Source organism: Sarcophilus harrisii, chromosome 4, assembly GCF_902635505.1.
Source record: "Sarcophilus harrisii chromosome 4, mSarHar1.11, whole genome shotgun sequence".
Taxonomy (NCBI): domain Eukaryota; kingdom Metazoa; phylum Chordata; class Mammalia; order Dasyuromorphia; family Dasyuridae; genus Sarcophilus; species Sarcophilus harrisii.
Window position 1 is genome coordinate 367419524 of NC_045429.1, and position 23474 is coordinate 367442997.

Here is a 23474-nt window from a genome sequence, read left to right on the forward strand (position 1 = left end):
ATACATACAAAGATAGTTTTCAACATTCACCCCTTGTAAAACCTTGTATTCCAAATTATTTTCCTTCCCTCCCCATCTCCCCCCTCCCCTAGACAGCAAGTAATCCCATGTAGGGTAAACATGTACAATTCTTCTAAACATATTTCCACATTTATCATGCTGCACAAGAAAAATCAGATCCAAAGGGAAAAATGAGAAAGGAAAAAATAAGCAAACAAGCAAGCAAGCAACAACAAAAGTGAAAATAGAATGTTGTGATCTACATTCAGTCACCATAATTCTCTCTCTGGATGTAGATGGCTCTTTCCATCATAAGTCTTTTGGAACTGGCCTGAATTAGCTTATTGAAAGCCAAGTCCATCACAGTTGATCATCACATAATCTTCTTCTTGTTATATACAATGTTCTCTTGGTTCTACTCACTTAGCATCAGTTCATGTAAGTCTCTCCAGGTCTTTCTGAAATCATCCTGCTCATTGTTTCTTATATAACAATAATATTCCATAACATGCATATACCATAATTTATTTAGCCATTCTTCAATTGATGGGCATCCACTCAATTTTCAGTTTCTTGCCACTACTAACAGGGCTGCCACAAACATTTTTGCACATGTGGGTCCTTTTCCCTTTTATATGATCTTTTTGAGATACAGATTCAGTAGTGACTTTGCTGGATCAAAGGGCATGCACATTTTGATAGCCTTTGATTATAGTTCCAAATTGCTCTCTCTAGAATGGTTGGATCAGTTCACAGCTCCACCAACAATGTATTAGTATCTCAGTTTTCTCACATCCCCTCCAATATTTATCATTACCTTTTCCTTTCATCTCAGCCAATCTGAGAAGTTTGACATTACTTTTTTTTTTGAGTTCTAAATTTTCTCCTTCCCTCTGGTCTCTTCCTCACCCTCTGAAAAGGCAAATAATATATTGATTATACATGTGAAATTATGCAAAACACATTTCCATGGTATTTATGTTGCAAAAGAAAACATACAAAGAAAAATAAAAATGCTTCAATCTGCACCCAGGATTGATCAATTCTTTCTCTGGAAGTGGATAGCATTCTTTATTATGAGTCCTTTCATTATTTTTGTGACTTCTCAGACAAAAAAATCTTGTCTATGGCTATGACTCCCCTATGTATTGCTCTCCACCATGGAGCTATGGTGCTCCATATACACCATATGTATATACTCATGTATATACATATATATCAATGTATTAACATATATTTATGTATATAGAGCATACATTTATAGTCCTCTATCATATAGTTATATACATATTAAGTATATATTACTAAATACATTAATATAATATATTGTTAAACATTAATAAGTACATGCATATCTTAAACTAATATAGCTCACAATAGTACATAATACATAATATGTATGTATTACATAAGACATGTTATGTTGGCGTACATAGACATTAAATCCATGGTCGGGATCAGTCAAGCTTTATTCCTCTAGCAGATCATCACCATTAGGAATACCTTCATCCTCCACTCACAAGAGATCAGCAACCCGCCATCTGAAGACACTAAATCCTTCAGAGCAAGCCCATAATCTGCGGACAAATCTTATTCCCTCTGACTGGCTACTGGTTGCTACTTCAGGCCCATTCGTTCCTATTTCAGCTCAACCATGCTTTTCGTAGAGGCATTTGTGATGGTAACAACGCTGTTTGGCCTCATATCGCGGCATCTCCAGTGATTGCTACGGCATTAGGTAATTTTTAATTTGGGGGTGGTTTATCACCAGGGCGGGAGCCTGGGGGACGCCATTAAAAGTGCAGACTTACATAACAAGACCAACAACATTTCAACCGGACATCAACTGAGAATGAACATTGGACATGCGCTTATTTCCACAATGGTGCAGTTCAATGAATGATGATTAGATATTTTATTAACTAAAGATAATAACGACATACAATGTTTAGGTATTAAGTTATATATTAAATTATCAATTAACTTATACATATAATCAATGATCGATAAACATATTATTATATTAATAAACCTTACTAGACATGTATATATATCCCCCCCCCACAATATATCATCTTCGACTAGATAATGGGACTAAAAGTGCATTTGTGTGAGTGAGTGTAGGTATATGTGTATGTGTGTATGTGTGTGCGTATGTGTGTGCGTGTGTGTGTTTTAAACGAAAATAAAGACAAACAATATCTATAATAGTTTCTTACCACTAAACCTTCTTACCCCCCTTACTAAATTTTATCGCTTCCGTCAAACCCCAAAACTGGATGATAGGCCTTTAGTATGGTAATTAAATACCGCGGAGAAATAGGTACTAAAACACATGTAAGCAGCAACTAGGCCTAACTAAGACCCACAAACCACCACTCACTATTAAACTTCTACTGTTACAGGGTATTATAACAACATTATAAAGTATGCTTTTTGGAGGTAGAGAGATTGCTACTTTTGTATAGGAATCGCCAGTATCTAGCACCTAAAGATGGGGATGAGACCTCTAGTGAACAAGTGAAAAAGTGAGGAAAAGTTCTTCTACCAATGCAAGTCAACACCTTTCCTCCCACTTGCTGTCTTAGGCAGGTGCCTAAAATACTGAAAGATTGTGACTTGCCCAAGTCTCCTAATCCCCACCCCTGAATTAGTTTTCCTGTCTTCTGGTCCAGGAATTTAACACTGTTCAGTCCTGTTGGCTCTTTGCACCCCATTTGGAGGGTTTTTTTTTTTTTTTTGTTAAGATACTGGAGTGGTTTGCCATTTCCTTCCCCAGTTGAATTTACAGATGAGGAAACTGAGGCAAATAGGGTTATTTGATTTGCCCTGCGTCACACAACTAGTAAGTGTTGGAGGCTGGATTTGAACTCAGGAAGATGAGTCGACTTTAGACCTAGCGGTTTATCACTTTGATACCTTCCACTATTCGACAATACCTTTCTACACCATCACTGGCACATTGAGGGTGCTTAATCTAAAGTTTTATTTCACCCCATTCAATCAGTTATTTTTTTCCCTGAAATTTCTTCCCTTTCTACTTCAACTTACACACCAATGTTTTCACCCTTCCCCAAATTTGGAAACTGAAGGATTTCCTTTTATTCTTCATGCCATAGACTCTTCATAATCCTTCATCCTTGAATTCTACATCTTAGTTCTGTTATCCAACCTCTTCTCTTCCTAGGTTCAAAGCGCAGAGACTGAGTGAAAGCAGAAACCAAACTTTCAAAGTCCAGAAGGAAGGACTGTGCCCCACCCCCACTCTCCAGTTGGGGAAGACTCCAGAGGGGCACGGAAATCGTGGTCCTGGGAGAAGGAGAAGGAAAAAGTCTCCTTACTATCTATCCCGCATCCCCTTCTTTTCACCACTTCCTCCTAGCTCTGGTTTCATGCTTCCCAGGCAGAAGGGCCAGGCCTGGGTCTCCCTACGGGAGTAAACTGTGTAGATAGAGCGCCGGAGCAACAGAGAGAGAGAGAGAGAGAAGAGGAGGAGGAGGAGGAGCCCGGCGCGGCAGGACCCCCGCCCCCCTCTCTTCTCAGTGCAGGAGCTCGGGCGGGGGTGGAGAGGAAACAGCACGGGTAGCAGAGCTGGAAGGGAGGATCGATGCTGGGCAAGGGGCAGCGGGGTGCCCCGGACTCCTGGGGTGAGCTCCCCGAGCAACTGAGGGTCAGCGGCAGAAGCAACAGCGGGGGTCATAGCCCTGGTAAGAGATTCCACAGTCACTCAGGACGGAGCTTCCAACAGGGTCCCTCCAGCTGCTTTCGCCCCCCTCCCCTCCTCCTACGGGCGGAGGCGAGGGGTGTCGGGGTTGAGACTTTCACTACCCCTCTTCTGAGAGGGATTCGAGCGGAGCAGGGAACTGAAACTGGCTAATAGGTGTTGGGGCTGAGGTGGGTGTGGAGAAATCGTTGATGTCCAGGAAGTAGCAAAAATTAACAACCGCAACTCAAATTGCCCCATTACAGTGGGAAGAAACTGAGGCATAGAGCGGGTGAGGGTTGTGCCTAAAGACAAGTAGGGTCAAAACCGAGAGTGCTTCATCTGCCTGTCCCCTGGACCAAAGCTCCTTTCCCTGACTGGTACGTGTTTATTTATTTATTTGGTTTAGGAACAAGAGAAGGAGGGAACTCTCAGCCTGCGCTCTGGTAGGCTATTTTGTAAATCAGCATGGTTTGGGATCCGGACTGGAAGAAGTCCCTGCCCACTACGCTCGAAGTCATCGAGTGGGTGTGTGTGGCTTTTCTTTTTAACCCGGGAACCGCTTCTGGGTTTGTTTTGGTTTAGTTCAATTGCAGGAAACTGTCGGGACAAGAGCCCTTCTCTGTGCAGTGAACTTCCCCCCTTTCCCCCCCTCCTCAACTTCCCCTCTTTCCCTCCCTCCCCAACTTCCCAATGTCAGCAGCAGCTGTGGTGAGAGCAGGGCACTCTGGACTTAAGTACTAGGAAGGAGGTAGGAGGTTCCCAAGTTCTGCCCCATCAGCAAGAACAGTTCTTAATCATTCTTGGATTTCTGGGGGCCATCTCTACTGACTGATCATAAAGTCAAGCCAAGGAAATGAGGAGAATGGGAGAGGGAAGGCTAGGATGGAGAGTGATGAGAAGAGGGAGAGAATGTAGTCCTGACACCGACCCCCGTCCCGAGCAATGTAAACGATTAACCTTGGGGCCACATCGGATTTAAAAGCACTACTTATTGCTGGCAGGATTCTCGGCAGGAATCCCCCATAGGTGGTAAGAATGATACTGTTGACAGTTGACAATTGTTAACACAATTGGTGATAAAATGCATTAAAGTAGCCCCATTAGTTCTGAAGAATTCTATTAACTCACTTTAGGTCCTTCTGAAAGTGCCTGCAAAAGGATACCAAAATGGTTCTGGTTATATTACATTACAACAAACCCTTCATTTTCGACTCTGAATGTTTTCTCTGGCTGTTCCACATACCTGGAATGCTCCCACTGATCACCTCCGGCTTCTCTGGTTTCCCCTTTTGCAAGAAGCCCTTTCCAGTGATTTCCTTAATCTTAGTGATTGACTATTCCCAATTTATCATACACACACGTGTGTATCTCTTCCGTCTAGCTATCTTTTTTCCCACACTGCTGTATGCATATTGTCTCTGTCATTAGAGTGTGAGCTCCTTGAGAGCAGGGACTGATTTTTGCTTTCCTTTTTATCCTCAGAGTTTAACTTAGTGCCTGGCACATAATAGGAACGTAATAATTGCTAGTTGATTGACATGATAAACCATGCGAGGCTAGTTCAGTTTGTTGAAAAACCTAGATGATAAAATATTGGAAATAACAATCATTTTAAAATTTGCTACACATTTCACCTATATTTTCTCATTTGACTCTTCACAAAAATCCTCTGAAGATAGTGCCATATTATTTAAATAAATTTCGATCTTGAGATTCAGAAAAGTGACTTGATAGTATTTGAATTCAGAATAGTTTACTTGTCCAATTATGCCTCTAAACTAAGAGATATCTAAATCTTAGTCACAGAAGATAATTAGGAATCTGATCTTAATGATTAATATAGATTAAACAAGTTAATGGCTAAAGTTGTGCAGTGTATTACAGGTTGTAAAAATCTATGGCTTAGTGAATAATTAGAAATTGATAGGACAGTAAGATACTACAATTATGACTGGGCTTATGACAGAGAGGAAATGACAGTTCCTGGTTTGGTTTAGAGAAGCAATTCTCAAAACACAAATTTAGAAAAGAAAGAACTTAACTGTAATCTTTTAGGTTGTTTTCCTCCATTATGCTTGAGATGATTTAGTAGAGGTTTGTTTTGTTTGACAAAGAGATGAAATTTGCTCCATTCCAGAATTTTATTTTATGACTTTTAGGTCAAAAGCTTACAAGGGAGAAGCTACATATAATATGATCTTTAAAATATTACAAAAATCAAACAGAATAAAGTTTGAATTTCTGAGTGCTAAAATAGCTATTATTTCAGAGTTGCTTTCATGAAAGGATGCAGCAGACCATTATTTTTGTTGTGATTATAAGCAATCAATTTGCATTCTGGGTTCCTGAGCAAAACTTTGGTGAGGACCTGCCCTGATCTCATAAGTGACCTCAGCTGATCAATAGTTAGTGTGATACAGTTTCACTAGATTTAGAGTTATGCTAGATTTAAGAGTCAGAGGAATTAAATCACTTACTACTTGTGTGATTTGAACAAGTCTCCTAAATTTTGAGCCTCAGGTTCATCATTGTAACATGATAGGATTAAACTTGATCTTTAAGTTCTCTTCTATCTCTAAATCTATGTTTCATGCTCTATTCCTTCTTCTCTTACCTTCTCTACCACATACAATAAAAAAAATACAATATTCAGACATTTACTAGCTGTGTGACCCTGGCCAGGTCATTTAATCATCTTTGAGCACTAGCCCTGAAGTCAAGAGGACCTGAGTTGAAATCCAGCCTCAGATACTTAACACCTCCTAGCTATGTGACTTTGGGCAAATCACTTAACTTAACTTAATTGCCTCAGCAAAAAAAAAAAAAAAAAAAAAGGAAAGAAACCCCAAATGGGGTCATAAAGAGTAGTATACCACTCAAATGACTGAACAACAACAAAATATGAAACTTTCACATGATATCAAAAATATTATACTGTCATAAATGCTATGTATAACATGCCATATATATTTTATGTATACAATTATCCTTCACTAAAGCAAACCCTCAGTAATTTGAATAATAAAGAATGGCAAATAGGTTTAGTGAAAATCTGAGTTGAGACCTTTTTGAATAACAAGTTTAGTTTGATTTTGGAGGTGTATTATTTCTCTTTTCTTTGCTTCAATTTCTTTATTAATTGACAATACAAACTAAGTGCATTGAGCTATAACTGGGATTGAGACCCTGAGTTTTGGCTCAGGGTATTGATTTGAAAGTTTTGTTTTTGTTTCTGTTTTTTTTTTTTTTTTTTGTTTGCTTGTTTCCTTTCTTTTCTTTGTCTGCTGTATTTGTGTAAAAGGCTTGGCATTCTCCTGATTGTACTCCATGTACAACCAGGATCTCTCTTCTAGTCTCATATTTAGGACTTCCTTGCTGTGGTGTCCCTCTCTTGGGAAATGACTCCTTTGATTAGACCTGGTGAAATGGTTGCTTCATCTCTTTTAGAGAATACATTTGCAGTCAGACTTCCCTTTAGGCCTGTAGTGTCAAACTCAAATAGAAACAGATCCTTGTAGGCTGCACATTGATTTAGAAAACTGCAAATTAACATTATTTATGTGGGCATTTCTTATTACTTTGTTAAATATTTCTCAATTATATATAAATTTTTCTGATTTGGGTCACACTAGAGTTTTGCAGGCTGCCTGCTGTCCCTTGAGTTTGATACTTCTCATCTAGCCCACTTCCACCACCATGCTCAGGTAAAAGAATTCCTAGCTATAATATACTTTTACTTCAGCCTTACAGGATTTTGTGGGAAAAGCATCTTGTGAGCCTCAAAGCACTATAGATATGGGAGATATTATTATTATTAGTCATACTAGGTCAGAATCTTTTGGTAATGGTTTTCTTTTCTTTTCTTCCTTTATTTCCTTCCTTCCTTCCTTCCTTCCTTCCTTCCTTCCTTCCTTCCTTCCTTCCTTCCTTCCTTCCTTCCTTCCTTCCTTCCTTCCCTTCCTTCCTTCCTTCTTTCTTCCTTCCTTCCTTCCTTCCTTCCTTCCTTCCTTCCTTCCTTCCTTCCTTCCTTCCTTCCTTCCTTCCTTCCTTCCTTCCTCTATTCGTTCTTCCTTCCCTTCCCCTTTTCTTTCCTCTTCTTTTTCCTCCCCCTTCCTTTCCCTTCCCCTTCCTGTCTCTTTCACTTCTCTTTTCTTTCCCCTTCCCCTTTCTCTTCTTTTCCCCTTTTTTTACTTTCCCATTCCCCTTTCCTTCCTGTCCCCTTCCCCTTTCTTTCCCTTCTCCTTCCCTCCCCTTTTCCTTTTCCCTTCCCTTCTCCCTTTCCCTTCCTTTTCTTCTTCCCTTCCCTTCTCTTTTCTTTCCCCTTCCCTTCCCTTCCCTTCCTTTCCTCTTCCTTTCTTCTTCCTTTCCCTTCCCTTTCTCTTTTCTCTGCTTTCCTTTCCCTTCTCCTTTCTTTCTACTTCCCCTTCCCTTCCTGTCCCCTTTCTTTTCCCTTTCCCTTCCCCTTTTCCTTTCATTTCCCTTCCCCTTCCCTTCCCTTCCTTTTCCTTCCCCTTCCCTTCCTCTTCTTTTCTCCTTTCTTTCCCTTCCCTTCCCTTTTCTTTTCCCTTCCCTTTCCCTTCCCTTCCCTTTCCATTCTCTTTCTCTTTCCTCCTTTTCCTTTTTTTATTATTATTATTTTTTTTTTTTTAAATTTAATAGCCTTTAATTTACAGGATATATATACATGGGTAACTTTACAGCATTAACAATTGCCAAACCTCTTGTTCCAATTTTTCACCTCTTACCCCACCCCCACCCCTCCCTAAATGGCAGGATGACCAGTAGATGTTAAATATATTAAATATAGCTTAGATACACAATAAGTATACATGACCAAAACATTATTTTGCTGTACAAAAGAATCAGACTCTGAATTGATTGTAGCAATTAGCTTGTGAAGGAAATCAAAGATGCAGGTGTGCATAAATATAGGGACTGGGAATTCAATGTAGTGGTTTTAGTCATCTCCCAGAGTTCTTTTTCTGGGTATAGCTAGTTCAGTTCATTACTGCTCCATTAGAAATGATTTGGTTGATCTGTTGCTGAGGGATGGCCTGATCCATCAGGACTGGTCATCATCTAGTATTGTGTTGAAGTATATAATGATCTCCTGGTCCTGCTCATTTCACTTAGCATCAGTTCGTGTAGAGTCTCTCCAGGCCTTTCTGAAATCATCCTGTTGGTCATTTCTTACAGAACAGTAATATTCCATAATTTTCATATACCACAATTTATTCAGCCATTCTCCAACTGATGGACATCCATTCAGTTTCAGTTTCTAGCCACTACAAAAGGGCTGCCACAAACATTCAGTGCACATACAGGTCCCTTTCCCTTCTTTATAATCTCTTTGAGGATATAATCCCAGTAGTAACACTGTGGATCAAAGGGTATGCACAGTTTGATAACTTTTGAGCATAGTTCCAAACTACTTCTCCAAAATGGTTGGATTAGTTCACAACTCCACTCAACAATGAATCAATGTCCCAGTTTTCCCACATCCTCCAACAATCATCATTATTTTTCCTGTCATCTTAGCCAATCTGACAGGTGTGTAGTGGTATCTTAGAGTTGTCTTAATTTGCATTTCTCTGATTAATAATGACTTGGAGCATCTTTTCATATGACTAGAAATAGTTTCAATTTCTTCATCTGAGAATTGTCTGTTCATATCCTTTGACCATTTTTCAATTGGAGAATGGCTTGATTTTTATAAATTAGAGTTAATTCTCTATATATTTTGGAAATGAGGCCTTTATCAGAACCTTTGACTGTAAAAATATTTTCCCAGTTTATTGCTTCCCTTCTAATCTTGTCTGCATTAGTTTTGTTTGTGCAAAACTTTCAGTTTGGTATAATCAAGAAATTTTCTATTTTGTGATCAGTAATGATCTCTAGTTCTGCTTGGTCATAAAAACCTTCCCCTTCCACAGGTCTGAGGAGGTAAACTATCCTATGTTCCTCTAATTTATTAATAATTTCATTCTTTATGCCTAGGTCATGAACCCATTTTGACCTTATCTTGGTGTCTGGCGTTAAGTATGGATCAATGCCTAGTTTCTGCCATATTAGTTTCCAATTTTCCCAGCAATTTTATCAAACAGTAAGTTCTTATCCCAAAAGCTGGGATCTTTGGGTTTGTCAAAGACTAGGTTGCTATATTTGTTGACTGTTTATCCCTTGAACCTAATCTATTCCACTGATCAACTAATCTATTCCTTTAGCCAATACCAAATAGTTTTGGTAACTGCTGCTCTATAGTATAGTTTTAGATCTGGCAGCTAAGCCACCATCATTTGATTTTTTTTCATTAATTCACTTGAAATTCTTGACCTTTTGTTTTTCCATATGAACTTTGTAGTTATTTTTCCCAGGTCATTAAAATAGTTTTTTGGGAGTCTGATTGATATAGCACTAAATAAATAGATTAGTTTAGGTAATATTGTCATCTTTATTATATTTGCTGCCCTATCCAGGAGCATTTAATATTTTTCAATTGGTTAGATCAGACTTAATTTGTGTTGTTAAAAGTGGTCTGTAATTTTGCTCATAAAGTTTCTGATTTTCCCTTGGCAGATAGATTCCTAAATATTTTATATTATCAGTAGTTACTTTAAATGGAATTTCTCTTTGTAACTCTGACTGTTGGATTTTGTTAGTGATATATAAGAATGCTGATGACTTATGTGGGTTTATTTTATAACCAGCAACTTTGCTAAAGTTGTGGATTATTTCTAATAACTTTTTAGCAGAATCTCTGGGTTCTCTAAGTATACCATCATGTCATCGCAAAGAGTGATAATTTGGCTTCCTCATTGCCTATTCTTATTCCTTTAATCTCTTTCTCAGCTCTTATTGCTATAGCTAGCGTTTCTAATACAATATTAAATAGCTTAGGTGATAGTGGGCAGCCTTGTTTCACTCCAGATCTTATTGGGAATGGTTGCAGTTTGTCTCCATTACATATGATGCTTACTGATGGTTTTAAATAGATGCTGCTGATTATTTTAAGGAAAAGTCCATTTATTCCTATACTCTCAAGTGTTTTTAATAGGAATGGATGTTGGATTTTATCAAATGCTTTTTCTGCATCTATTGAGATGATCATATGGTTTTGTTAATTTGGTTATTAACATGGCCAATTATATTGATAGTTTTCTAATATTGAACCAGCCCTGCATTCCTGGTATAAATCCTACTTGATCATAGTGTATTATCTTGGAGATGATTTTCTGTAGTCTTTTTGCTAATATCTTATTTAAGATTTTAGCATCAATATTCATTAGGGAGATTGGTCTATAATTTTCTTTCTCTGTTTTCAGCCTACCTGGTTTAGGTATCAAGTACCATGTCTGTGTCATAGAAGGAATTTGGTAGGACTCCTTCATTCCCTATTTTATCAAATAATTTATATAGCATTGGGGCCAATTGTTCTTTAAATGTTTGGTAAAATTCACATGCTAAATCCATCTGGTCCTGGGGATTTTTTCTTAGGGAGTTGTTTAATTGCCTGTTCTATTTCTTTTTCTGAAATGGGACTATTCAAGCAATTTACTTCCTCCTCTGTTAATCTGGGAAGTCTATATTTTTGGAGGTAGTCATCCATTTCACTTAGGTTATCAAATTTATTGTGCATAAGTTGAGCAAAATAACTCCTTATTATTTCTCTAATTTCCTCTTCCTTGGTGGAAAGTTCTCCCTTTTTATTTTTAAGACTACTAATTTCATTTTCCTCCCTCCTTTTTCTAATCAGATTTACCAAAGGCTTATCTATTTTATTGGCTTTTTCATAGAACCAACTCTTAGTTTTATTAATTAGTTCAATAGATTTTTTACTTTCATTATTTTTAATTTCTCCTTTTAATTTTAAATTTCCAATTTAGTATTTGATTAGGGGTTTTAATTTGGTCTTTTTAGTTTTTTTAGTTGCAAGCCCAATTCATTAATCTTTTTCTTTCTCTGTTTATTCAAGTAAGCCTCTAAGGATATAAAATTCCCTCTTATTACCGCTTTGGCTGCATCCCACAAATTTGGTATGATGTCTCATCATTGTCATTATCTTGAGTGAAATTATTAATTGTATCTATAATTTGCTGCTTCACCCAATCATTCTTTAAGATGAGATAGTTTAGTTTCCAATTACTTTTTGGTCTATTTCCCCCTAATTTTTTGTTGAATGTAGTTTTTATTGCATCATGATCTGAAAAGAAAGCATTTACTATTTCTGCTTTCTTGCATTTAATTTTGAGGTCTTTATGTCCTAATATATGGTCAATTTTTGAATAGGTTCCATGAACTGCTGAGAAGAAAGTATATTCCCTTCTATCTCCATTCAATTTTCTCCAAAGATCCAACATACCTAATTTTTCTAATATTCTGTTTACTTCTTTAATTTCTTTCTTATTTGTTTTGTGGTTTGATTTGATCTAATTCTGAGAGTGCAAGGTTGAGATCTCCTACTATTACAGTTTTGTTGTCTATTTCTTCTTGCAACTCTCTTAACTTCTCCTTAGGAAGCTGAGTGCCATACCACTTAGTGCATATATGTTTAATATTGATATTGCTTCGTTGTTGTATGACCTTTAGCAGGATGTAGTTTCCTTCCTTATCTCTTTTAATTAGATCAATTTTACTTTTGCTTGATCTGAGATAAGGATGGCTACCTACTTTTTTGACTTCACCTGAGCATATAGATTTTGCTCCAGCCTTTTACCTTTACTCTATATGTATCCCCTGCTTTAAAGTGTGTTTCTTGTAAACAACATATTGTAGGGTTCTGACTTTTGATCCAGTCTGCTATCTGCCTCCTCTTTGATGGGGAGTTCATCCCATTCATTCTACGTTAGAATTACTAAATCTGTATTTCCAGCCATCCCTAATAACCCAGATTGTGCTTACTTATTCTTGCCTCCCCAACCCTCTTTCCCCTTTAAACTTATGTACCCTCTTGTATCCGATGACTTTATCCTCTTTATAATCCCCTCCCCTTTGAGTCTTTCCCTTCCTTCCCTTATTACTTTCTTTTCCCTTTTCCTCTCCCCGTTTTAATGAGGCGGAGGAGATTTCTCTAAAACAAATGTCAATTATTTTTCCTTTGAGCTAACTCTGATGAGGAGTAAGATTCACACAATGTTTCCTCCCCTCTCTAAATTCCCTCAGATATGATAGTTTCCTTAGCCTCTTTGTGGGATGTGGTTTCCCTCTTTTATCCCTCCTTCCTTATTCTGCCATCATCCCTTTTCCATATCTACTTCCCTTTTTATGTTATATCAGTACTATCAAATTTTACATGTATTTTTTTGTTATATCCACAACGAAATACAGTTCTCAAGAGTTATTTTTTACCTTTTCTGCATCTCTTGAGTTCTATTCTTGGAGATCAAATTTTTTGTTTAGTTCTGGTTTTTTCTTCAGAAACAAATGGAATTCATTTGTTTCATTAAATGTCCATCTTCTTCCCTGGAAGAAAATGCTCAACTTAGCTGGGTAGTTTATTCTTGGCTGCATCCCAAGTTCTTGTGCTTTCCGAGATATCATATTCAGGCCCTTCTTTCCTTTAATGTAGAGGCAGCCAGATCTTGGGTGATCCTTATTGTGGCACCTCGGTATTTAAATGGTTTTTTGGCTGCTTGTAAAATTTTTTCCTTAATCTGATAGTTCTGAAATTTTGCCACAATATTCCTTGGGGTTTTATTTTAGGGTTTCTTTCAGAAGGTGTTGATGAATTCTTTCAATGCCTATTTACCTTCTGATTCCTATTACATCTGGGCAGTTCTCTTTGATGATTTCTTGTAAAATAGTATCCTAGGCTCTTTTTTCATCATAGTTTTGGAAAGTCCAATAATCCTCAGATTATCTCTCCTAGATCTATTTTCCAAGTCTGTCATTTTACTTAAGTAGATAATTCATGGTTTTTTCCAGTTTGTCATTTTTTGGTTTTGCTTGACTGATTCTTGCTGTCTCAATGCATCATTAGTTTCAATTTTTCAGTTCTAATTTTTAAGAATTATTTTCTTCATTAGCTTTTTTACTTCTTTCTGTATATGTCCAATTGAGTTTTTGAATGTATTGTTTTGGTCTGTGAATTTTTTTCCATTTCACTAATTTTTTTTTTAGTGAATTATTTTCTTTTTCCAATTCACAGATCCTACTTTTCTTGTTCTTTGTCTTTTCCAATTCACTGGATCCTACCTTCTTGCGAGTTCTTTGTCTTTTTCAATTCACAAATCCTACTTTCTAGTGAGATTCTTTCATTTTTCCAATTCACAATTCTTACTTTCCTGAGATTTTTTATTTTTCCAATTCACCAATTTTTGTTTCTGCACTTCCTGGGAATTTTTTTAACTTTTCAATTAGTATTTCAGGAAGTTGTTGCTCTCTTGTAAGGCTTCTCTTTCCTTTCCCCATTTATCTTCTAACTCTCTTTTGAGACTTTTAATGGTCTCTTCTATGAGAGCATTATGTAAAAAGAGGCCAGTCTGATGCATTTTGCTGTTTGAGGTCTCTTCAGGTTTGCTGACCTGCTCTTTTTCTGCATAGAAGCTGTCGATGTTCTTTTCATCTTTTTATTCATGTTTTTAAAGCCTTTAGGGTATGTCTCCCTAGGCAAGGGGGTTACCAGCTTCCTCTGCAGAGCAGGGAGAGATGTAAACCGATTTCCGGCTCCAAGGTATGGGAGTGCTCCGAGTGAGAGTTTTCCCTTCCCCCAACAGGAAGTGGATTCAGCACTGGCAGGAGCTATCAAACTGCTTAGTAGGGCTGAGTGGATTATCAGTTGCCCTAGGCTAGAGACTAAGTGGTGAAAGTGTCACTGCCCCAGGCCGGAGCCTCTTGTGGGACTGTGAGTATTAGCAGCTGAGGGCAGACTGCAGACCGCCGGAACTCTGCCCCAGTGTCTCTGCCCAATGCAAATCGGCCCTGGAAAGCTCTTATGGCCCCAAGTCAGGCTCCCCCACTGTGCAGATTGGAGGCTAACCCGGCAGCCGTCCTCCTGCGGTGCAGGATCACAACTGCCCCAAGGAAAAGCCCTTACTGCGGGTTGGGGCTGCGTGCTTGTGCTGAGATCTGTGCTTTCTCCCTCGGTTTGAGACTCTCCTCGGAACCTAATTTCTCTCCCCGTCTGCGCCGATCTCCCCCCTGGCCCCGGAACCAACCTTTTGGCGAGACTGCAGATTTTCTTCGGCCCGGTGAGTTGTTCTATTTCTTATCTTACTGAATTTGTAGCAGTCAAGACTATTTTTGAGGCTCGATATAATATTGATAAAGAGGGTAAGAGAAGAGCTTAGAAAGTCGCGTGTGTCTTCTCCGCCATCTTGGCTCCGCCCCCCCTCTTTCCTCCTTTTCCATTTCCCTTCCCTTCCCCTTTCTTTTCCCTTTTCCTTCCCTTCCTTTCTCTTCCCTTCCCTTCCCTTTCCCTTCTCCCCCCTTCCCTTCCTTTTCCCTATCCCTTTCTTTTTCTCTTTCCTGTTCCCTCCCTTTCCTTCTCTTTCCTTTTCCTTTTCCTTCATTTTTCCCTTCCCTTTCCCTTCTCCATTTCCTTCCCCATTCCCTTCCCCATTCCCTTTCCCTTCCTTTCCCTATTCCCTTTCCTTTCCCTTTTGCTTCCCTTCCCTTCCCATTTCTTTCCTTTCCCTTCCCTTTTCTTCCTTTCCCTTTCCTTTCTTTCCTTTCCCTTCCCTTTCTCCTTCCCTTTCCAATTCCCTTCCTCCTTCTCTTTCCCCTTTTTTCCCTTCTATTCCCCTTCCTTTTTCCTTTCCCTTCCCCTTTCCCTTTCCTTCCCTTCCCTTCTTTTCTTTTCTTCCTTCCCTTTCTTTTCTCCTTCCCTTCCTTTTCCACTTCTCTTCCCTTCCCTTCCTTTTTCATTCTTTCTCCTCTCTCTCCTCTCTGTCTCTCTCCTCTGTCCCCCTCATTCCTCTTTCCCTCTTCTTCCCTTCTTTTTCTTACTCTAGGTTAAGTATTTTTAATACTTCTCAGTATACCTGAATTTCAGCAAGGCATTTCATCATTTGTTAAAATATATAAGTGGTTAATACAGTGCCTGTAGTAATCACATAGTAATCATTTAATAAACACTTTCCCCTTCATTCATCCTTGTGGATAGGATAGCAGAATGTAGGTTACAGCAGTAGTGTCAAGTTTAAATTGATTTAGAAAACCATATTTTAAAATTACATAAATTCTATTGTTGTTGTTGTTTTTTTAAATTCCCAACTATATTGTAATCTGGTTCTTTCTTACTTTACTTGGTCCAGAGTTTTGTTGTAATTGCTTTAGTTTGATACCCTTAGAATAGGGGCTGGTATAATTAAGGATTTGTAGCTAACATTACCTTAGTCTGATACATTAATAGAAACCAGGTGTCCACAAAAATAGTAGTGATAGGGCTACAGTACCAGATCTTTTCAGGTCAATCCAAATCTTGGTTTTTATATTCAGTTTAGGTCACCATATTTTAGAAAGGATATTGAAATATTGGAAACTATTCAGAGGTATGGGTGGAACAATAAACAATCAACACTCATTAAATGCCTACTATAGTAAATATAGTATTGTTTCAGGTGGGTATAGGTTTTTTTTTTTTTTTTTTTTTTTTGGCTTCTGAATTTTTGCTATGGTGCCACATAAATCAGAAGAGTTCATCAAACTTGAATTCTTGACATCTTGTATACTGGCTTTTTTTAACATAGTCCACTAGGAAACTTTATCAATAATTCAAACACTGGAAAAACTAAGTCTCAAAGGTCATTTTGCTATCTTTTAAGAAAAAAACTAATCTAATTTACATGAGATAGAGTTTTAAGAAAAACCAGCCCAGACTATGTGACAGAGACTTTAGTAGACATTGTTCCTGTCATAGAACATTTTTGTCAACTAGAAGGATAGTCTCCTTAACAATTAGAAGTGTCTGAAAGTAGGGAAGACTCTCTTAAAGGACTAGTGAATTTCCTATTAATTGGGGATCCTCAAATAGAGGCCTGATGACTACTTGTGAGGAATGTTTTAGGAGCATTTTTTGTCCGAGGATGAGTTGAACTAGATGAATTTTGAGATCTCTTCCAATTTTGATATTAATCAGTTATTATAAGAGTAAGTGAAAATTAAGTGGTAACAGCACAGTTTTAGGGAGTGGGCTTCTATAATTCCTTAGTTCTTGCCAAGAACAGGTTAATGGAACAGAATCTAAACAGATTGTGCCAATCTTAAGCCAACGTTATTGATGCACTTCAGTCATGAAAAATTCTATTCTTATTCCTCATCACTTAACAGATTCTCTGATTTGATTTTCCAACTAGATCTCACTTATAAAATGAATGGAATTGATCTGCATGATTTTTTTAGGTCCCTTTCAGCTTGAAATTTATATACACATGACTTTGTGAATGATTTGGGATTTCACTAATGTGAGTGAATACAGATCCTTCAGTGATATAGATCGTACCTTCTCTGTGCCTTTCCATTTTCCAAGACTTTTGCTTGTACATTGAACCCTCCATAGAGGATCCATTGAGCACCTTGGAGACCATCTCCTTATTCTTTTTTTATCCCCTTTTGTGCCACTTTGGTTTTCTATTTGTTTGTCTTTTATTGCTACAAGATCCTTTCCTCCCAATGCTTGTTTCCCACTCCCTCCAGCTGTTGTGTTATACATGTCTTCTATGGTGATTTTTTCCATCTTCTTGAACATGTCATTGTTGCTAATGTGAGTCCAAGTGTTTATTTGCATGTTATACTTTGGACACTTCTCTTTCATTTGCTTTGTTTTCCCATACCTTCACACTAATATATAATTTACTTAGGAGACTGTATAGTGTTGTAGAAGTCAGGGGAGCATTTAGAGAATCTTTAAAAGAAAATCCTTTCATTTGGACATTATGGAGTATATGTTCTATATTACTAGTGCTTACATTTGACAAACACATATCTCCCTTTTTAATACCTCATCTGATATAAAAATGACTCACAGGTTGAACTAAGGAATTTATAAAGATATCTATCACAGATTTTTAGGCAATTTTTGGTATTTGCATGGGTCAAAATTTGTCTTCAGAGAAACTACAAGGGTATATTTTGCTGTGCTGTGTCAAATATATTATTAAAATCAGTAAAATAAGATCTTATGTTACTTATAATTCTTATAGTCATAAAGAAAGTGAGATCTTATATTCTCTATGATACTTGCAGCCATGTGACTATAAGATGTGATCTTTTACATGTTTTCAAGGAAGCCCTCAGTTTCATACATACTCTGTTCTCAGGGGAGATGTGAAATGGAATGAAGAGAATTGAGACAAATTAGGAACAGAAAGGAAAAGGAGACATTTGTAAAAAAATACAGTTCTGTCTCTAGTGGACTAATGTGATTTTTGGATTGTTAATTCATGTGTTCTTTCTCTGCTCCAGTTTCCTACCTGGAATGTACTATGAGACATGCTTTATTTAAACCCTTCTGACATGTTTAAGTTCTCCAGAGTAATATAAATTTGAGAGGAAGTCCTACATTTTATCAGGTCATAGATAAGAGCATTGGTTCTAGAATAAAATCAGGGTTCTTTTTGCCTTTGATGCTTACTACTTGCATAAACACTGGTAAATCACTTCAGTCTTAGTTTCTTCATCTGTAAAGCCTGGATGTTAGACTAAATGGTCTTCTGTTCCAGCTTTAAATCTATGACTCTAGCATTTTAAATATAAGAACCATGTGATATTAGAATCATAGAATGATAGAGCTAAACATGAGAGATTGAACAATTATCCTATCAGACCAAAGGTTTTTTACCTGAAGTTGTACTTATCAGATTCAATGTAGTTTTTATTTTATTTTAACAATTAGAGCAGCATTGAATCTATAGGTACCATATGAACAATAGTTTTTTAAAAATGGATACTTTAAAAATATTATTCTCATTTCCTGATTTTTCCCATTGAATCTTCCCTTTTAACCAAGGAAAACAAGATTGATAAAAAATGATAGATGAAATTTTTTTCCTCTGTCAGCATGTACATTCTACTCTTATAGTCTTTAACTTCTTTATGAAGATTAATGAAATATGGTTGTTTTGTAATTTATTCTATAAGTATTAGTTTTTTTTTTACTATTAATCTGAATTTAGGGGGAAGCTAGGTGATATAGTAGATATAGTAGTGACCCTGAAGTCAGTAGGAGCTGAGTTCAAATCCAGCCTCAGATACTTAACACTTACTAGCTATGTAACCTTAGGCAAGTCACTTTGCCCCAGTTGCTTTACTAAAAAAGAATCTGAGTTCAGTTGCCTTTTAGAATTTTTTCATTTATATTATTCTAGATATCATATATATTTTTCTCTTGATTCTGCTTACTTTGCCCTGTATAAATTTATATAAATTTTCTTAGTTTTTGAATTTGTTATTTCTTATTGCACAATGATATTTTATCATATTCATATGTCACTTTAAAAAATATTCTTCAATGTTCTAGACATTCACTTTGTTATTGTTTTTTTGTGACTACATAAAGCACCACTATAACATTTTGGATACATACCAGCACTTTCTTTCTATTCTATATTCTTTATTTCTTCCTATATTTGATCTTGTGGAGATATGTGTCCTGGTAGTGGAATCACTAGGTCAAAGAATATGAAACAGTTGAATGACTTTTCTGAAATAATTCCAAATTGTTTTCCACAGTGGATGAATTAATTTCCAGCTCCAATGACCTCTCATCTCTTGTTATTGTTGTTCAGCTTCAGTTGTGTTTGAATCTTTATGTTCCCATCTGAGGTTTTTTAATTTGCAGAGAAACTAGAGTGGTTTGCCATTTCCTTCTTCAGCTCATTTTACAAATGAAGAAACTGAGGCAAACAGGGTTAAGACTTGATCAGGATCACACAGCTGGTAGGTATCTGAAACAAGATTTAAACTCAGGAAGATGAGTCTTTCTTATTACAGCCCAGTACTCTATCTACTGCACCACCTAGATGCCAGTAGACTATTTCTACTTTTTATCAACTTTGTCAATTTGATGCATATGAAGTAAGATCTCAGAATTGTTAGAATATACATTTATCTTCACCCCTCACTTAGTATGATTTTATTTTTTCCAATTACATGTAAAGATAATTTTCAAAATTCACTTTTGTAAGCTTTTGAGTTCCATTTTTTCTCCCTTCCTTTCCTTCTCCTTCCCCAAGACATCACTTGATAAAGTTTATGTATGTATAATGATTTAAAAATATTTCCATAATAGTCATGTTGTGAAAGAAAATAAAAACAAATGAAAGAAATTTTCACAAAAGAGGTGAAAATAGTATGCATCAATCTGCATTCAGTCTCCATTATTCTTTTTCTGAATGCAGATGGCATTTTCCATCCCAAGTTTGTTGGAATTGTCTTGGATCACTGTATTTCTGCTAAGTCTATCATAGTAAATCCTCACATTATTTTGCTGTTACCATGTACAGTGTTTTTGGTTCTGCTTATTTCATTCAGCATCAGTTCATGTAAGTTAAGGTTTTCTGAAATCAGCCTGATCATCATTTTTTTATAGTACAATAATGTTATTACATCCAGTTACCTCAACTTGCTCAGCCATTCCCCAGATAATGAGCTGCTACATTTTTGCATATTTAGGTCCTTTTCCCTCTTTTATGATCTCTTTGGGATACAGATCCAGAAGAGATATTGCTGGATCAAAGGGTATGCACAGCCTCATAGCCCTTTGGACATACTTCCAAATTGCTCTCCAAAATGGCTGGATCAGTTTACAACTCTATGAACATGCAAACATGCATGTTCTTATTATAAACAATTTGGAACAATCTTTCATATCACATTATTGATATCAATCATATTATTGATAATTTACTTTTCTTCTGAAACCATTCCTATCTTTTGACCATTTATCTGTTGGGAAATAGGCTTTGAAAGTATTTTTAAAAATATATTGTAACTATCAGATATTCATTACAGTCTTTTTAGGAACTTTTTTTCCCCTCTGCTGGATTATTCTACAGCGGTTTCAAGCTGTTGTATAAAATTCCCTTGACCTGTTAATAGAGCTGTCACATTTTCCCTGAGCAGGTGGCTGGTGTTTAGGTGTGTCTGGATTTCTTTCTCAGTTAGTTGATGGAATCTAGGAGGTACTTTGATTCCCTGTGGCTACATGTATTTCAGATTGATTTTAATCATGAAAATGATCATGTTCACCCATTCATAGAATTATAACAGAAATAGAAGAATGCACATTTGACAGGTGGCACTGCATGAAAACTAATTGCTTTCACAGGTTGGAAGGTGGAATATCCAAAGTTGTCTAGGAAAATAATGAGCACATTGTGTCTTGAATGGTGTGTGTGTGTGTGTGTGTGTGTGTGTTTAAATCTAAAGTCTTATGACATCCATCAACAATTTGGCTTTTCCCCTTTCATTATTTGTCACTTATTGATATGTGAGTTGATGGATAAGATGATTTGATATAATTATTGTACTTTATTTTTAACACAGAGGAATGTATTTGATTTACATATATTATAAACATTTCCCTTATAATTCAAATCTTAAGTTGTCAGTTGAAAAAAGGAGGGAACTTTTTTTATAGTGGTCAAATTGGAGAAAAATAATAAGTAGATTAAAAAGAAGCTACTTGGTTCTAATAAATTAGAAACCTACAATAAACATTCCTTGTGAAAGTTCCATAATGACCACAGAATTCCAAATTCTATGAAGAAAAAGTATATTTACATTTCAGCATAATTTGAAATGTTACTGTCTCTCATTATACTTATAGGCCAGCAAACTGAAAGTGAAAGTGAGGTTTTGAATAATTGTTCTGTCAGACCAGGGGTTCTTATCCTGGAGTTCCTGAGCTTATTTAACAAAAATATTTTGATAATTATTTAAATATAATTATTTCCTTTGTTAAATGCTTTTTATGCATTTAAAAACATTTCTCTGAGAAGAGATCTATTGGTTTCCCTGAACTGCCAAGAATCCATGACCCACATAAAAAATTTAGAATCCCTGTATTAGACAGTGTCGAATGAGAATGTGTTTTGAAGAATACAAAGGTATATAACATAAAGCTTCAGATCTCTAGTAGTATTGTGTAAGTATGTTGGAGGAAAATACTAGTGGATTTTTTTGCTCCTTTGAGTTGGAGTTAGTGTTTTATTTTATTTTTTTTGGTATTTTAGAATCCCTGTATTAGACAGCGTAGAGAGAGAATTAGGATCTTACATTTTAAAAAGTAGATAATATAGACCTAACAGATTTAGATCATATGTCTAAAAAAGCCAAGTTAATCAGTTAATTATCCAACTTTCCCTGTCATGTTATATTTCATAAACTTAGTATATATTTGTTCATTGAAGTAATAGTTATTGACTGTCAAACAAGTTTGAAATACTATGCCACGTGTTTTGAAGAACACAAAGGTATATAACAAAGCTTCAGCTCTTTAGTAGTATTATGTAAGTATATTGGAGGAAAATGCTTGTGGATTTCTTTTTACTCATTTGGGGTTGGTGTTCTATTTCTTTTGTATTTTATTATTTATGAAAGGCAACATGGTGTAGTAGATAAAAGGTTAGTAGAAATACCTGTGTTCACCTTCTGAGTTTGCAAACCTTGAAGTGCCTGATATTTAATAGATGAAAAATACACCTCTACACCACCACCATCATCATAACCTAACCTCTCACTACACAGGAAGCTTTATAAAACATTAAGGTACCGAGTCTATGGATGCCTTCTCATCATGATTTTAAATGCATAAAATAAACTACATAGGATTACAAAAGAAGCCTATATATATATATATATATATATATATATATATATATAATTAATAAAGAGACTAGTAAATGAAAATCTAATTGTATCTTGCCTGATGGTTGATGCAATACCTTTTGCGTTAATGAGAATAACTTATTAAAGCTGGAAAACTGCATGTACCATAATTCCTTTTTCAATGACGCTAGAAAGGAATTAAATATTCCTTCCATTCTTCAACCTGAGCAGATCCTGTGCCATTTTGGAATTTCCTGAGGAATTTGATGGCAGCTATCCTATCTCCTATGAGGCAGCTAGGTGGCACAGTGTATAGGATGCTGGGCTTCAAGTCAGGAAGACTCTTCTTGTTTAGTTCAAATCTCGTCAGTACTTAATAACTGTGTGATCATAGGCAAGTCATTTAATCCTGTTTGCCTCAGTTACCTCCTCTGTAAAATGATCTGGAGAAGGAAATAGCAAACTATTCTAGTATCTTTGCCAAGAAAAGCCCAAATGGGGTTATGAAGAATCAATATGTGAGCAAAAAAAACTGAACAACAACATTATTCAAATAGTATTCTTTTGTTATGGATTATTTGATAATACAGTTGTATAGGTTCATAATCACTTGAATCAAATAGTAACAAGCCTTTGATGAATAATTTCAGAAATTTTTCTTTGAATCTGATCTGGTAAACATTTTTGCCAGTGATGTGGATGAAAATGAAGTATAAGTAAGGTTCTTTCCGTGTCTTAGTGTACCCAGCACTTATGTCTGGTATGTGAAGCAGTTACATGGTACAATGAAAAGAGTGCTGAATTTGGAAAAAGGAAGACCTGAATTTTAATTCTGCATCTAACACTAGTTATATGACTCTGGGCAATGTGATATATAAAAAAATTGAGACTTAGTTCCCGATATTAATCATTTTATTAATTATACTAGTGGATAATTAATAAAAAGGGGTCAGGGGCACTCTGGAATGCCCCTCATGGAACCCACTCAGTGGCTTTTATGTCT

General features: G+C 36.4%; 1 protein-coding gene across 1 annotated transcript in view; it reads left to right on the plus strand.

Moving 5' to 3' along the window:
• The first annotated feature begins 3283 nt into the window (after positions 1-3283).
• Positions 3284-23474, plus strand: part of DISC1 (DISC1 scaffold protein) — a 500053-nt gene continuing 479862 nt past the window's right edge. The window contains 1 exon segment of the mRNA XM_031966908.1: positions 3284-3707. Within this exon segment, the coding sequence (XP_031822768.1) occupies positions 3608-3707 (100 nt within the window). The 5' untranslated portion in view covers positions 3284-3607.